The sequence below is a fragment of the Rhinopithecus bieti genome, unplaced genomic scaffold (genome assembly GCF_001698545.2).
Source record: "Rhinopithecus bieti isolate Rb0 unplaced genomic scaffold, ASM169854v2 scaffold_13352, whole genome shotgun sequence".
Lineage (NCBI taxonomy): Eukaryota > Metazoa > Chordata > Mammalia > Primates > Cercopithecidae > Rhinopithecus > Rhinopithecus bieti.
The window spans coordinates 3,498,851-3,515,157 of record NW_016808026.1 but is presented as its reverse complement, the minus strand read 5'-3'; the positions used below and the strand labels follow the sequence as shown (position 1 = coordinate 3,515,157).

The following is a 16,307-nucleotide window of genomic DNA, read 5'->3' as shown; positions in this document are numbered from 1 at the left end:
AATTGTCATTCTTATGTGGCAGCTAACATATTTAAAAGGTGCTTCATTTTATCTTTCAATGTAACATCTTTTTATCAATTTCTCACTATCTATGTAGCAGTTTTACTAAGTTTTATGTCTACAATAAAGACCAGAATCCTAATAATATTAATTTGTAATGAATATTAACCAAGATACAAGAATGAATATTAAAATGGGAAATTCCATGCAAACATTAAAATAAAACCAAGAATAACAAGAAAAAATTAATTTTTATGTCCATTTGAACTAAATATAGTTACATTTCTCATTGGAGTGATTTCAATATCACTGGAACGTTTGAATATCTGGCTCTGTCCCTTTCAGGTATTCATCATTTGCATAATGCAAATCATATTTTAAGATTAAGCCAATGTTGTGGAAGACACACATTGTACTTACTACATATATGGTGGAGTGGGAAGAGGGAAAAGAGCATTATCATTTTATGACTAAAAGCTGTAGTCTTCCAAAGCAACATATAAAGATTTTCCAAGAGGTACACAAACACGTAAGATGGTGCTAAGGGAATCAATCTGCCTATCTCCAATTTCCATATGTTACTCTTTGCTCATAATAATCTGCCTAAAAACAGTATGGTCAAGATATTTTATCGATTTCCTGTTATCTACTTTCATTAAAGCACTTTTTCTAATTTATAAAGGAAGGGCATATCTTCACCTATTCAGAATTTACAAGGGGACATGCCCAACAGTATAAAAACTTCGACGCTGCCCAAGATTGGTGTTGAGACAGGAAATGATTATAAAGACTGGGTAATAAGTCCTTCTGTATGTCAGGTGGTTTCTCATTAATTGATTTCCACAAAACTGAAGGAGTTTTCAATGGAGTTGTTCACTGATGATCACTAAAATACTGTGACAAAATGATTAATTTTGGAATTACATAGAAACAAGTTTGAATAATTGAAAGACATTATCAAAAAAATGAAATTCTCTTCAGTCTCACTGACTTTTCTATGAACAAAGCTGCTCAGTACTTATAAAGAAAAATAAAAGGGAGAGGCAGAATTGATGCTGAGTCCTATCTCATCCTTTCAATGAAACATACTAATCTATCAATGGATACAGAAAAGGTCCATCTATCTCCTTAAGACAGGCATTTCCTATGATATTTTACTTTTCATGTGTAATACTTTTGTTTAGCAGTATCTTTTCAAGTATGTTAGCATAGCATTATCTTAGAAAGTAGAGATAGTTTCTTACTGTGTAGCAAAGGGTAACCATTTTTACTGTCCATTATAAAAATTCAGGTTCCCTAAACTTATGGTTCCTCTTCTGTAAAATAACCCCAGGTACGTGCAGCTGTCATTTGGCCTTCTTCACATTCTTTGTGGGAAAGGAGGTACAGAGAAATCTCACAATTTCTGATGCTCTGATTACTGCTATTGTACAGATGTTTGTGCTTTCTCCCAGGATGCACCAAATGGAGGCAGACTAAGTTGTTGGTTTGCAGGTAGCCTAAAACCTTAAACCCTTTACTATTTTTACAAAAGTCACAGAAAATGTTAAAATAAATGCAATTTCAGTATACACACATACAGATATGTAAATGTGTTAAGTATATGTAGTTTGTTGCAAAGAACTATAATAGGGGATAAAAATATAGCACCTTATGAGATTGTGTGAGGTGGTATTATGGAAATACAAGTTTAAAGAGAAAAAGTAATGATGTAATGTCTAACTGTTAAAGTAATATTAAGTGAATAACAGGGAAAGAGGGAAAGTTGTTATAATGTTTCAATTCTACTGCATATAAGTAACAGTATTTACTTAAAATGTAAAAATTCACAAGATAGTACAATAGACATCGTTTACAACTGCTTAAAACTTATGAAAAATTTAATTGTGCAAAGGGTACACACAAATACTGTGAAGACCACTACATCCTTTTAGTAGTTAATTTGGTGTCATGTATACAGAAGGTATTTAATGAATATTTGAGGAATTTTTAGTATAAACAATTATATACCATTAGCTGCCTTCAGGAAGCAGCTTTATTAAATAATATTTTGATGACTCTTCTTGCTCCAAGGTATATCTTAAATTTCTTTACTCCCCAAATGGGATATTTGTTCACATTTTAAAATAATAAACTACAAAAGGGAATGCAATTAAAAATGGGGCAAATTATAAAGTAGGGTCAAAATGGTTTCAAATAGACTTATTGTCTGCTTTTGATCATAAACTATGTTTCAATAGTTTATCATTGGTATTTTGATACACAAAATAATTTTAGTTCAAAGAATCTCAATAATGTTCTCAAGTCGTCATATGGGTTTTTTACCTTTCTTGTGGCACAGCAAACCAATATTCATGCTTCTTATCTCTCTGTGCATACTGTTGCATTGTAGCACTTGCTTGAGATACAAATGTTTTCCTCATTGGTTTTCCGACTCTGAGACACAAGAACTTATGTAATCGATGCCTTCTCTTTTCTTTTAAAAGTGCAGAACCTAGAATTGAGATGAAACAGTGTTTACTCAATTCTCATACACCAAGTTTAAGTAGTTTAGTTAATTTTACCTTCAAAATTCTGACAAATAATTACAGAATAAAACCTCACTTTACTGGCACTAAAGTAAATTTTCTTAAGTAATTTATATTTTTTTCCTTCAAAGGTAAAGTCACAAATACAACATGACTAAACTAACAAAAGAGCGAAGTTAATGAACAAAAATTATGTCTAAGGACATTAAGAAAAAAATGTAAAAGTTTCAGAAACATTATTACTTTTTCAACACCCATACTAAAGTAATTATATATACACACACGTATTATATATATAATTTTCTACATATTCTCTATCAGTCTTTTGAATGACATCTAAATAACTGTAGAAGTTTTAAAGGCATACTTAACATGGTTGTTTCAGACAAAAATTTAATGAAGTTTCTAATGCTTTTACATGTACACAAAATTGTAATAAAACAGTCAACAATATGTTATTCTGCCACTGTTTGGACAGTTAATTAAGAATGAATTAGTTCTAACTCTTTCAACCAGAGGTGCTGATAGGGTATAGTGAGGGTCTGAATATATAGGTGAATTTAGGAACCCAGACATTTATTAGCTTACCAAGGCAGCACACTGGAGGAAATAGCACTTATAGTCAGGAGATCTGGGTACTCGTCATGGCTTTTTCTGTGCAGTATTACACAAGGTAGATAATCTATGGGAACCCCACTATTTTCATGTGGTCAAAACGATGAACTTCCACCATTCTTCTCATAATTGTACTAGACAGTTTTATATTTATTACATAATTTTATTATAAAGTCATAAAGATCAGAAAGTTTGAGTATTTCTCTATTACAGAATATGAAATAACTTAAAATTACTTAAAACTAATTATTCCAAAAAAATAAGAAACCAAATGGTAACAGTTTAGAGATGTCTGTTTAAAATATCTATCAATTTTCTCCTTTAAATATTTGGTTATAATAACCTCCCCTAATCCCATTAAACCCCAAACCCCTACAACAAAATTAGTCCACCACATTATCAGGTTAAATGGATTATTTTATCATTTTCAAAGGTTTTATAATACAACTATCAGATGTAGTCAAAGATGCAGTCAAAGATCTTCAAAATATAAGGTAACTATCAGATGCATTTTCTGTCTTTGATGTTTTGAAGAATGCTGGGCAGCATTCTTTAAAATCTCTTAACAATACAGATTGTTAATAACAATGGGATGTCTTAATAAGCAAATAGTTAAATAAATTTTAGGGCCATTAAAGCCATGTTTTCAAAGAAATGTAATGACATGGGAAAAGGTTCATGACATAAAAAAGTAGGATACAACAGTATAGTATAATCCTGATTTGATGTAGGTAACAAATTAATATGTATGACTTTATTCTATAAGAAAGATAAATATATTGAATGTTAACAATGATCATTTCCGGGTGACGAATTCCAAGTGATTTTTATAAATTTTCTAGAATCTTCCTACGTTTGCCAAATGTTCTTTACTGAACATGCATTAGTTTTGAATTAAAAAAAGGATTACAGAAGAAAAATATTTGATCTTTTATAGAACTTGGTTCAAGTATTAATATATGAATTCTTTTATTATCTACTGAACACAGCCCTTAGGTCTTCAGGGTATCTCAACTGGATGATGAAAAGAAAATTTGGTATTTTAAAAACTGAGCCAAATCTTGTGTACTGCTGCGGGGAAGGTAAAATGGTGCGGCCACTATGGAAAACAGTACGGTGGTTCCTCAAGAAATTAAACATAGAGTTACCATATGATCCAGAATTCCACTCTGGGTATATACCCAAAAAAAATTCAAAGGAGGGATTCAAACAGGTATTTGTACACTAATGTTCAAAGCAGCATTATTCACAATAGCCAAAAGGTCAAAACAACCAAATTGTCCAGCAACAAATGAATAGACAAAATGTATACACTTACAATGGAATACTATTCAGCCTTAAAAAGATAGGAAATTCTAACACATGCTACAGAATAAATGATCTTTGAAGGCATTATGCCAAGTGAAATAAGCCAAACATCAATGGATAAATATTGTATGACTCCACTCACATGAAGTATCTAGAGTAGTTAAATTCAGAAACGAAGTAGAATGTTGGTTGCCAAAAGCTATGAGCAAGGGAGAAAAGCAAGTTATTCGTTTTTGTATTTTATTTTTTTGTTTGAGAAAGGATCTTGCTCTGTTGCTCAGGCTGGAGTGCAGTGGCATGATCATGGCTCACAGCAGCCTCGACCTCCTGGGTTCAATCGATTCTCCCATCTCTGTCTCCCGAGTATTAGGCCTACAGGTGTGCACCACCATGTCTGACTAATTTTTGTAATTTTTTTTTTCTAGAAACAGAGTTTTACCATGGTGCCCAAGCTGTTCTCCAACTCCTAGGTTCAAGCAACCTGCCTACCTCAGCCTCCCAAAGTGATAGGATTACAGGCGTGAGACACCATGCCTGGCCAACTTATTGTTTAATAGGTACAGAGTTTCAAGTTCAGAAGATGAAAAAAGCTCTGGAAATGGACAGTAGTAATGATCTGCATAACAATGTGAATGTACTAATACCACTGCACTGCAGATATAAAGATGCTTCAAATAATGTATTTATGTTACATTTTACAATTTTAAAAAGTCATAAATTTTATGTATTACAGCAAAACAAAAATCTTTGAATTTAAAAAATGAAAGAAAAGTTCACATGTAAATTGGATTAATCTGGGATAAACATTCTAATAGAATTAATATCAGAAATGTTAGCTAAGTTAGTTGTTATACCCCATTTAACCCATAATGTATTAACAGAAGCACAGTATATTAGAAATACAAGACTGAAAATAGTATAATTTTCGGAAGTAAACAGTACCAGAAAACTGAAAGATAAAATAGTGTTTTTATTTGTCCTGAGTGCAGGTTTTAAAAGAAAATAATTAGATAATGATGATGAAACTTCTCCATATGTGAAAGAATTCTATAAATACATTTTATGTTTAACTATACTTTTATAAAAGATGGGATTACAACTTTGGCAATTAAAATGTTATATTTGAAAAAAGACATTTTTAATGGTAACATACCAAAACTTTTTAAAAGAAAATAGAGTGATCAAAGGTATTATACAGCTTTTGTGCACTTTCTCAAGAAATAAATTGTTTAACAACAGGATATAGTGAGTCAAGAAAGTTTTAACATCGTGGGTAGCAATGATGCTCATTATGTGTACGATCCACCTGTGGGATAAGAAAAGACAGCAGACACTGGAGACTGTATATACTTGTCCCCAGAGAATCACCAGTCAAGGGTCACTCACTTATCCTTCAGGTTGGCCTAAGGTACAGTGGCTTTTGAGTCAGTGAGGAAAGACGGAGATACCATAGAATCGGATGAACTAACTTTATTTACTCTATAACACTTACTTTCTATGTGTCCATCAGCAGATGTAATTTTATGCTTAGCTTCTTTTTGTGACACTTGTTGAATATTTTCCCTTTGCTGTTTAGTTTGTTGCATAGTATGGGTTTTCCAAAGTTTGCGTAGCTCTTCTACCTCTGTCTCTGAGTCCTGATTTTGCTCCTTTCCTTGTTTTCCTTTAACAGTTTGCTTTTGTTTAAATTCTGCTGTTTCCCCACAAGGCATATTTTCTTTTTTACTCTCTTCTTGGTGTAGAGAATTCTCATGAAGAAAAAAATCCTGGTCTGAATTACCTTTTATATTTGTGCTGTCTTCTTTAGGGCCTGATATTCCTTGAAAGTTATCTGCAATCTGATCTCCTTCCTTAATGGCCATTTCAAGATTATTTAAATCAGTTTTATGACATAAAGTCCCAACTTCATTTGTAGAATGTTCAGCATCAGATCTTGAGTGACCAGGAGTACCAGTAGATTCTGATTTGACTGTCAGACTTTCTACTTCAGTCTGATTGACAGTTTGCACAGATTCTGATGACGCACCAGAAGATTTATCTTGTCGCAGTTCATCTGAAGATACAAGCTCCTCTCGTATAGGGGAAAGTTCTGATTCTGTGAACACATCTTCAGAAAGAGACTCCTCAGTGCTCCTAGGAGCAGTGCTGGCACTATCATTACCTGCATCTCGGATTCTTGAGTCTATTTCCTCAGTGTTACTTCCTGTCATTTTCTTTGAATGGCAGAAGTCCCTTCCTGATAGCTGATCTATTTCTCTGTCATTAAACAAAATTAAAAATAATTAGACTTTTAAATTGTGGTATTTTATTTTCCACACACTGAACACTGAATTAGTATCATTAAAAAGGATTTTTAACAAAGGGATGTAGCACGTATCTCCAGAGAATATAAAAAATCTGATTTATTCAATATGACCAAATAATTAAGTTTACAGACCAAGTAATTCTATGAAGCAAGTAATCAAGCCAAACTTTTACATCAATTGCTTAATATTTGGGAAATATCAAAGTAAGATTTCCTTGCAAGTAATCTACTTGAAGGGAATTTGATGACATAAGTCCTGGGTAAAGCTATAATTCTAAACTAAAATTTATTCACTGATGGAATATGGAAAATAAACTTAGAGAAATGTTTAATTAAAATTTTAAATCTCCCACTAAAGTAAAAATAAACTGATTTACACACACACACGCACACACACACACACACACACACACACACACACACAGTGCTTATTTACATTCAAATGGAGCTTAAACTAAAATATATGGCTCAAATGTAAGGTTTAAAACCAATCTGAATAGAACTCAAACAAAAGTATTTAGAGAAAATCTTCACGCTAACAAGTATACTCTTTAACACCTCTAAGAGAACTTGTTCAGGTAAAAGTTTAGATATCAGAAAATGAATGGTTCATAACTGGCTCTAAACTTTCAGATTTAATGACATTTGTATGTGTAAACACTAATGTTCAAAAGTTAAGTTCTGGAAAGAGGGAGTGTAAACCTCTACACCATGAAACGTAAGTTGGTAATTTAAAATGATGGTTACAAGAAGTTTGTGATAAATGAAAATTATATGTGTTCTTAATGAAAAAAGTATTAACATTTACATACATATATCGTTTGAGAACCATGTAAAATATGCTGAATAGAAAAGACTGGAAAGTAAGTCAACACAAAAATAATTGGCTATCTCTGAATGGTGAAGCTGGGTAATTCTTTTTCTCGTTCCATTTTTTGGTATTTTCCAATTTTTCTGTAACAAGTATGCATAACTTCTATAACTAGGATGGATAAATTTTTTAAGTATTAATTAGTTGAAGTCAATATCTCTGCTGCCTTTGTATCTGATTCATTTTAAAAAACACAAGAATCTAGTTTGTTATTAAATATACAATAGTGTCATCTACTGGTGATGCACTCAAACTGCATCTATAGGGTGTTGGAACGGGCTAAAGTTTTGAGAAATTTTATTTGCACATTAAAAAAAATTAGAAGACCCTTAGGTAAGAGATAAGTATAACAAACATGACAGGATATATATTTAGAAAAGTGCTATACTCTTCAGATTTAATATGCTGAAAGGCTATAAACATTTATGCCAATGATGCTGCTACTGTTGAATGTAATACCATAATACCTTTGAAATCAACCTCCCAAGGAGCATAATACAGAAGAAAAGCAATCAAATCTTACACCTCATTTTTGACATACATTTGTTTTATTTATCTAATTTTGCGCCAAATATTGTTTTTAATCAATCCACAAGGCATTTAAATCCAGGTGACACTTTCCAGGTGACAATGAATGATAAAACAGTGATTTGAAAGGGAAGAGCTATACAGCATCCTTGTAGAATAGTGATGGATTGTTCAGAATAAGAGAACCCCAAAGTACCATACTGCAAATGGAAAAGGACAAAGCCAGGCACTGTGGCTCACACCTATAATCCCAGCACTTTGGCAGGCCTAGGCCAGCGTATCACTTGAGGTCAGGAGTTCGAGACCAACCTGGCCAACATGATGAAACCCGGTCTCTACTAAAAATAGAAAAATTAGCCAGATGTGGTGGCAGGTGTCTGTATTCTCAGCTACTCGGAAGACTAAGGCAGGAGAACTGCTTGAACCCAGGAGGAGGATGTTGCAGATGATGCTACTGCATTTCAGCCTGGGTGATACAGTGAGACTCCATCTCAAAAAAAAAAAAAAAAAGAAAAGAAAAAGAAAGAAAACGAGGTCAATAGAAAGATAATCTCACCAATGACTCTCTCTCTCTGTCTCTCTCTCTCTCTACATATATAGATACATGTATATCTATATATGTATCTGCTTCCTTTTCTCTGAATCTAATCCTTCACTCTTTTACCTTTGTCTCATCCCATTATCCAGCCCCACTATAATCCTTATTTGTTGAAACTGGCCTTGGATGATGATCTACAAATATAACTAATACAGAGGATACTAACACCTCCTAGGAATTATCTGCAACTCTAAATATTAGTCTACCATGTCAAAATAGTATCTGTTGGGTGGAAGGTAAAGTGGAGACTTTTTGAGCAAATGATTTTATTCTGTCACAGATATTCTACCAATTCATTTAGTCTTCCTCAGAAACAAAAATAATTTGTTCCTTTTTTCCTTTGTAAGTTGCTCTGCCCCACAAGGGTTAATTTTAAAACAGCTATCATTCCTGCAGGCTAACACAGGTATATAAATATCAGTATCAGTTAAAGTGAAGACAATTTTAAAATGTTGGTAGTCATGTATGAAGGAACGAGGAGGTTATTTCCTAGTGCATATCAATTTCCTTCCTTGCTACTTCTCCTTCCTTTCTTTGTATACCTGTCTTTTTATCTTTTTCTCCTTTTATTTCCCATTCCTCCTTTTCTTTCTGGCCATTACTTTGGACAAGTATATTACTTTCAAAAGCTGTGTCCAAACTGTAGTGTCACAGCTATCTTAACATATCACACAAATCCTCTGACCAGTATATTCCAAAGTTAACTCTTTATATTTGAGCAAATTGTGGGTTTTCTTCCCTGTACTTTACACTGTATTTTATACTGGGAGAGAAGATTGCAAACATATAAATCAATTAAAAAAAAAAAAAAGCTGTCTTGCCCACAGCAATGTCAGGTCTTTGCTCATGTGGCCTCTCCCAAATCACACCTCTTCAGTCACTTCCAAGGGAAATTTGAAAACCACCCCGACAGTGATTATTCACAGGGGTAATTTAGAATACTGAAAGCTGTGTCTGAATAAAAAGGGCTGATAAACACTGAATTAAATGGGCACTATAGGTTGCTTTTCAAATATCTGGTTCTCTGACCACATACACAAATACAAACCTAAGATAATTCCTAACTATCCCAGGTGCAAATTAAGAATAATCTTCTCAATAATGCATATATTTTTGTTTCATTATTGACAAAATAAAAGGCAGCTATAAGAAAACTAATAAAAATAGTTAAGGTATTATTAGACAAGGATCAACTATCTAGATACAATAAAGTTGCAAAGGAATATAAATGTCACTCTTACATGGGTAAGGATTCCTTTATTTTGCTATCCAAAATTTCTTTGTACATTGCAGCTGACATCACCTCTTCCATTGGACACATGATGCCATATTCCTCACAGCCATTCTCTTGAACCAAAGGGTCAGTTTTATGAGGATCAAACATTATATTATTTGGTGTAACTAGCAGCACACCACTGACTGTGCCCTAAGGTGAAAAAAGAAAGTAACATTTAATCCTCAAGGTTGGTATTTCAAAAATTATCTAGCTATTTTTACTAATTTTCTTCTGATGTTAGGTCATATATAAAATAGTACACTCAGGAACTGTGGCATTCTCATGAAAGCATTTTATTAAAACCCAAGTTTTCCCAGTAAATTTTCCTCTTTAGGAGAGGTAGAATATCATATCTAAGTAAGGAAAGACAATCAAGTAAGGAAATAAAATTTGCAAACTGAGTAAAATACTGAGTTACTTCATATGAGAAAGGTAACCTCAGTAAGGTAAGAAGGGACTATAAAGTCATGCAAGGCATGTGCCACCTTTTATGTTAATCTGCATACTGCTTCCTGTGTTATTCCCTCACTACGAGTATCAAATACAGTGTCATGTATACAGTGCAGACTCAATAAATAATGTTGATAATCCAATCCATTATATTACAAAAGGAAAAGAGTATAATATCTTTAAAACATATCTTTAAAAAATGTGTTTCCACTTGACTCTGCTACTACCTAGATTTGTGACCTTGGGCAAGGAGTCTCTGGGCTTATTTCTTCATCTGTAAAATTACGTAGATTATATGACATCTAAAGTATATAGTGTATATATACTTTAAACTCACCATGAAAAGCTATAAACTTTTAAATATATTTATATAAATAGTGATACAGGGCAGGCACGGTGGCTTACACCTGTCATCCCAGCACTCTGGGAGGCTGAGGTGGGTGGATCACTTGAGGCCAGGAGTTCCAGACCAGCCTGGCCAACATGGTGAAACCCCGTCTCTATTAAAAACCACAAACGAGCTGGGCCTGGTGGTATGTGCCTGGAATCCCAGCTACTTGGGAGGCTTAGGCATGCAAATCGCTTGAACCCGTGAGGCAGAGGTTGCAGTCAGCTGAAAGCACACCACGGCACTCCAGCCTGGACAACAGAGTGACTCTATCTCAAAAAAAATAAAATATAATAAATAAATAAAATAAATAGTGATACAAATCTTAAAAGTTCAACCTTCTTATTTTATAAATGAGCAAACTTGGGTCCACAGGCAACTGATCACATTAACATGAATATTTACTGAATACTTCATATGTAACATGCATGTATATGCATATTGCTTATCTGATCTTCACAATCATAGCTCTGAGATGGGGAAAACCATTTCCATTTTACCGATGGAGAAACTAATGCTGAGAAACACCCAGAAACTAGTCCTAAACAGCTAGGATTTGAAGTCCAGATAGTTTATGTTTTATGCCATATATAATTCCTTTGTATCCAAGTCACAAACTATAATCACTCCAAAGGCACAACATTTCTTAGTTTCATTTTCAAATTTTCAGTCCACTATATATCCTGTAACTGTAAAATGAAGAGCCAGAAGGAATTTTAAAATAAACTCAATAGCTTCTTATCCAAATAAAAGAAAATTCAAATCCTGATTGATTTGGCATCACACCCTCCTCCCAAGTCCATATTCAGTTCTGTGAATTTACCTGGTTTAGGAATATAAAAATTAAGTTATGGTAGATATTGCTTTTAAAATGATCAAATAAAAGTAAATCTACAGAAAATGGTCATCCAATCACAAGTGAAAAAAAGCTACCGCAGATGTTCAAGATCATATACAGTTAATGCATACAATATTGGAGAGAAAAGTATATGTGTGTGTGTGCAGTTTGGTGAGGGAGAAGGAATCAATATGAAACTCTGAATAGCACCTCATTTAGTTGAAGACATGGACCACCTAAATAAGAAGTAACTTTATATAAACTACAGTCTATTTCTCTTTCAATTAATATTTTAATGAGATTCATACACATCAGTTTGTATTCCTGGGTCATGCACCAACTCAAGTCAATGAGAGATGGTAAAGTACATTGTAGAGAACATTTACACTGTCAGGGATAATCCAAGATGTAGACAATCAAGGATACAGTATATTTGATGTTAAAAAAAAAAAAAAACAACTTTAAAGGTTTCTGATCTTTCATAACTTCCTCTCTCCCATCTTCTGTAAACTTATTTGAGAAAGGAAACCAAGCAGTCAGCTAGAAATAAAAAAAATAAGCTCTAAATTCTCTGAAAGACTTCAGGTTACTCTTCATTTCATAAATTTCACCTTTGCATTAGTTTTAACTGATTATTTGGTTCACTAGCATAACACTACATTTTGTCTTGTCTTTTAGGAAGATTTTCACAAAGTCAGTGATAATCAGCTATGTATGACAGAAAAGGCCCAGTATACTGATGATGCTTTTAATTCTCTATATACCTTAATACTACAATCCTAGTACTGTAACTACACAAGTCATTTGAAAAGCATCTCAAAACCATGCTTCTACTTTTTGGATTAGAAAGGGTTTGAAGTCCTACCCATTAGACTGATCAATCTGCTAATGTTACTTTCCAGGAATCTCTCTTTTGTGCTATTACTAAAAAGACACATTGATATATTCTTTAAGTTTCCTTCCCTCTGCTACACGCTCAAAGTTCCCATACAGCTGGGGCTTTCTGTGGTAATCTGTCAGATGTCATTCTCCATAAATCAAGAGTTGGCCAAGAGAAACATTTCTTCAACATAAAATTCATGAAAATGTCTTGAGAAAGTAGATTCTCAAATTCATTTGATCAAGGTGAAAATCATAAACTCATACTAAAGCACTCTCATCTCATTACTTTTAAAATATTTCATAACTCCTACATATTATCCGCATTATATTAAGACTATTATCAGCAAGACGTTTTCAATTACAGTATCTACTTAATCCACATGACCTTCAGAAACTTTAAGCACAGATTATTCTTTTGTATTAACAACTTCCATTTCCTTATGTGCAACTACCTGACTAATCTTCTAAGGAGAAATTATTTCTATTAGAAAATTAAGTAAAAAAAATAAAGTCTATCTGCAAAAGAAAAATTACCACTTACATTACAATATTTCTGCAAATACTAAGAGATAAAATCATTATAATTGAGAATCCATCCTAGCAAAGAGAAAAGCTTATACTGATATTTTTTCAGTCTTACATCCACAATAACTTAACCAGTATAGTTATTGTTCTTAAGTTTCCATAATTTTACATAAATAACCTTTACTATAATCAACTTGTAGGAAGATGAAAAAAGAAAAAAAAACTTCCATGAGAAAGCACCACTTCCTGCTTGTCTCCTACTGTGCAGCAGAATACACAGAGCCAACCTACAAGCGATTACGTTCCAAAGACACTAGGCTGCAGATCACTCCTAATCCTGCCAATGACCTTATCTTTGCTTTGATCCTTAAATAAAATTTTTATTCAGATATCAAATGAACTTCTGCTTCTAGCCAAGAACTAACGCTGCCTAAAACTACAATAAACACACACACACACACACACACACCACTTACACAAACAAAATACGTGACATAATTGTTTTCAGACACTGGAATGCTAGGCAATGATACCTGAATAAGGAGAAACATGTAAGATCAGCTCTTTGATTACCCAAGTACACTGAGTGGAGAAAGTTTCCAGTCCACAGGCAGAGAAAAGACAAGCAAAACAACAAACCAACCCACAAATGAGCACTGTCCAGTGAGAAAGCTTTAGAGGTCTACAAAGGGTTCCCTTCCAGCTTTGAACTGAGTACTGATTACCACCTTCATGTATAGCAGCTATCCAAGGATAAGAGGAGAGTACTTAAAAGAAGAAACGATACTCAGTGTCCCCACAGTAAGAATAGTTCGTGTTCTCACTAAACACTAAAGCAAAAAAATCTTGTATTTACAAAGCCTCAGAACACTTACAAGTGTATTGTCTTAGTAAGGAGAAAAATTAGCTACAGACTAAAGGCTGTTACGGTCTTAACTTATGAACAAGCCATTACCAAGTGATCATCAAAGAAAAAAAAGCCACAATAGGATCAAGAAATAACGATGCCACAGATAAAAAGTACAAAATATATATAGGAATACAAAAATATTCAGTATCCAATTACATAAAATTCATGATGTCTGGTAGCCAATCAGAAATTACCAGGCATGTCAATAAACAGAAAAAAATGAACCACATTAAAGAGAAAAATCAATAAAAGCAAACAGATACAGAAGTAACAGAGATGGAAGAACTGGTACCAAAAAAAGACATTTAAACAATTATTATAACCATATTCAACAAAATAGAAGATTATACACAGTATGGATATGGAAAATACAAGAGACCCAGTATGAACTTACAGGCAGAAAAACTGCAATGTGTGAGATAAAATATGCTGGATAGGATTAAGAGTAGATTCGCCATGGCAGAAAAAATATTGGTGAATTTAAAAATAAGTAATTAAAATTATTCAAAATGAAAAGAGAGGAAAAAAATGAATGGAGTATGAGGGAGCTGTTAGACCCAATGTCAAGCAGCCTAAAATATGCAGAACTGGAGGTCCCAAAGAAGAGGAAAGAGAGGATGGGAGACAAAAAATATTTGAAGAAATCTGGCCATTTTCCAAATTTGGCATGAACTATAAACCTACAGAACAAAGCTAAAGGAATCCCCAGCAAAACAAATACAAAAAATATACCAAAGCACATCGTAATAAAATTGCTTTATTAAAATCAGTGACAAATAGAACATCTTAAGAGCAACCAAAGACAGACACATTTTTTAACAGAACACCAAACATAAAAATAATGCAAGACTTCACTTTAGAAAAACACAAGCCAGAAAACAGTGGAGTAAATTTTTAAAGTTCTGAAAAGAAATAAAATCTCATCAACTGAAAATTCCGTCTAGTGAAAATATCTTTCGAAAATGAAGAGGATATCTGGGTAGAAAATAAGCATATAAGAAGATGCTCTATTATATGCCATTAGAGAATTTATAATTAACACAGTGAGATACTACTACTACAGATCTAATAGAATGGCTGAAGTCTAAAACACTGAAAACATCAAATGTTGGTGAGGCTGTGGAACAGGGATTCCCACTGCTTACTGGATACAAAACAGCACAGGTCCTTGGGAGGAGAGTTCATCAATTTCTTAATAAGCTAACAATGGTCTTACCATAACATCCAGCAATCATGATCCTTGATATTTTACCTGAGATGAAAACTTACCGCACAAAACCTGCACATGAATGTTCAGAGTAGCTTTATTTACAAGTGCCAAAACTTAAGAGTAATCAAGATGTCGTTTAATAGGGGAATGGAGAAACTACAGTACATCCACTCAGTGGAATATTCAGTAATATTAGCAAAAAGAATTAAGGTGTCAAGCTGCAAAAGACATGGAAGAACCTCAAACACACACTGCTAAGTGAAAGAAGCCAATATGAATTCATTCAGTCATACTCTATGATTCCAACTATATGACACTCTAAAAAAAGGCAAAACTATAGAGACAGTAAGAAGATCATTAATTACCAGGAGTTCAGGGAAAGATAGGGAAGGAGGGATGAATAAGTGGTACATAGAGGATTTTTTAGCCCAATGAAAGTAATCTGGTAATACCGTAATGATAGATAAATGTCATTATACGTTTGTTATAGCCCATAGAATGTACAACATGAGAGAATCTTATGGGCTTTCCTTGGTGCCTGAATATTGGTTCATTGATTGAAACAAATATAGCACACAAAAGCAAGATGTTAATAAGGGAAACTGGGGAAAGGCGGAGAGTGTAAATATGAATTCTAGCTTCTGCTCAATTCTTCCATCCACTTAAAATTGCTCTAAAAATGAAAGTATATTAATTTAAAAAAATTCAATGGACCAAAAAAAGATAAAATGGAATAAAATTTAGAAGTTAGGGATCCTTTTTTATAAACACACATATAATTTTGAAAATATACATAAACATGCCAGGTGCGGTGGCTCACGCCTGTAATCCCAGCACTTTGGGAGGCTGAGGCAGGTGGATCATGAGGTCAGGAGTTCGAGACCAGCCTGGCCAACATGGTGAAACCCCCTCTCTACTAAAAAAATACAAAAATTAGCCAGACGTGATGGTGCGCACCTGTAGTTCTAGCTACTCAGGAGGCTGAGGCAGGAGAACTGCTTGAACCCGGGAGGTGGATGTTGCAGTGAGCTGAGATTGGGCCACTGCACTCCAGCCTGGGCAACAGAGTGAGACT

The 16,307-nt window shown here is 33.6% G+C and overlaps 1 protein-coding gene across 1 annotated transcript in view; it reads right to left on the bottom strand.

Moving 5' to 3' along the window:
- The window catches only part of LOC108537578 (oxidation resistance protein 1-like), a 96,304-nt gene that overhangs the window by 41,527 nt on the left and 38,470 nt on the right, over positions 1–16,307 (bottom strand). Inside the window, exons 7-9 of the mRNA XM_017885162.1 lie at positions 9,995–10,179; positions 5,944–6,707; positions 2,326–2,494 (exon numbers count right to left, since the gene is read on the bottom strand). Coding sequence (XP_017740651.1) covers positions 2,326–2,494; positions 5,944–6,707; positions 9,995–10,179 — 1,118 coding nt within the window. The remainder of the gene's footprint in view (positions 1–2,325; positions 2,495–5,943; positions 6,708–9,994; positions 10,180–16,307) is intronic.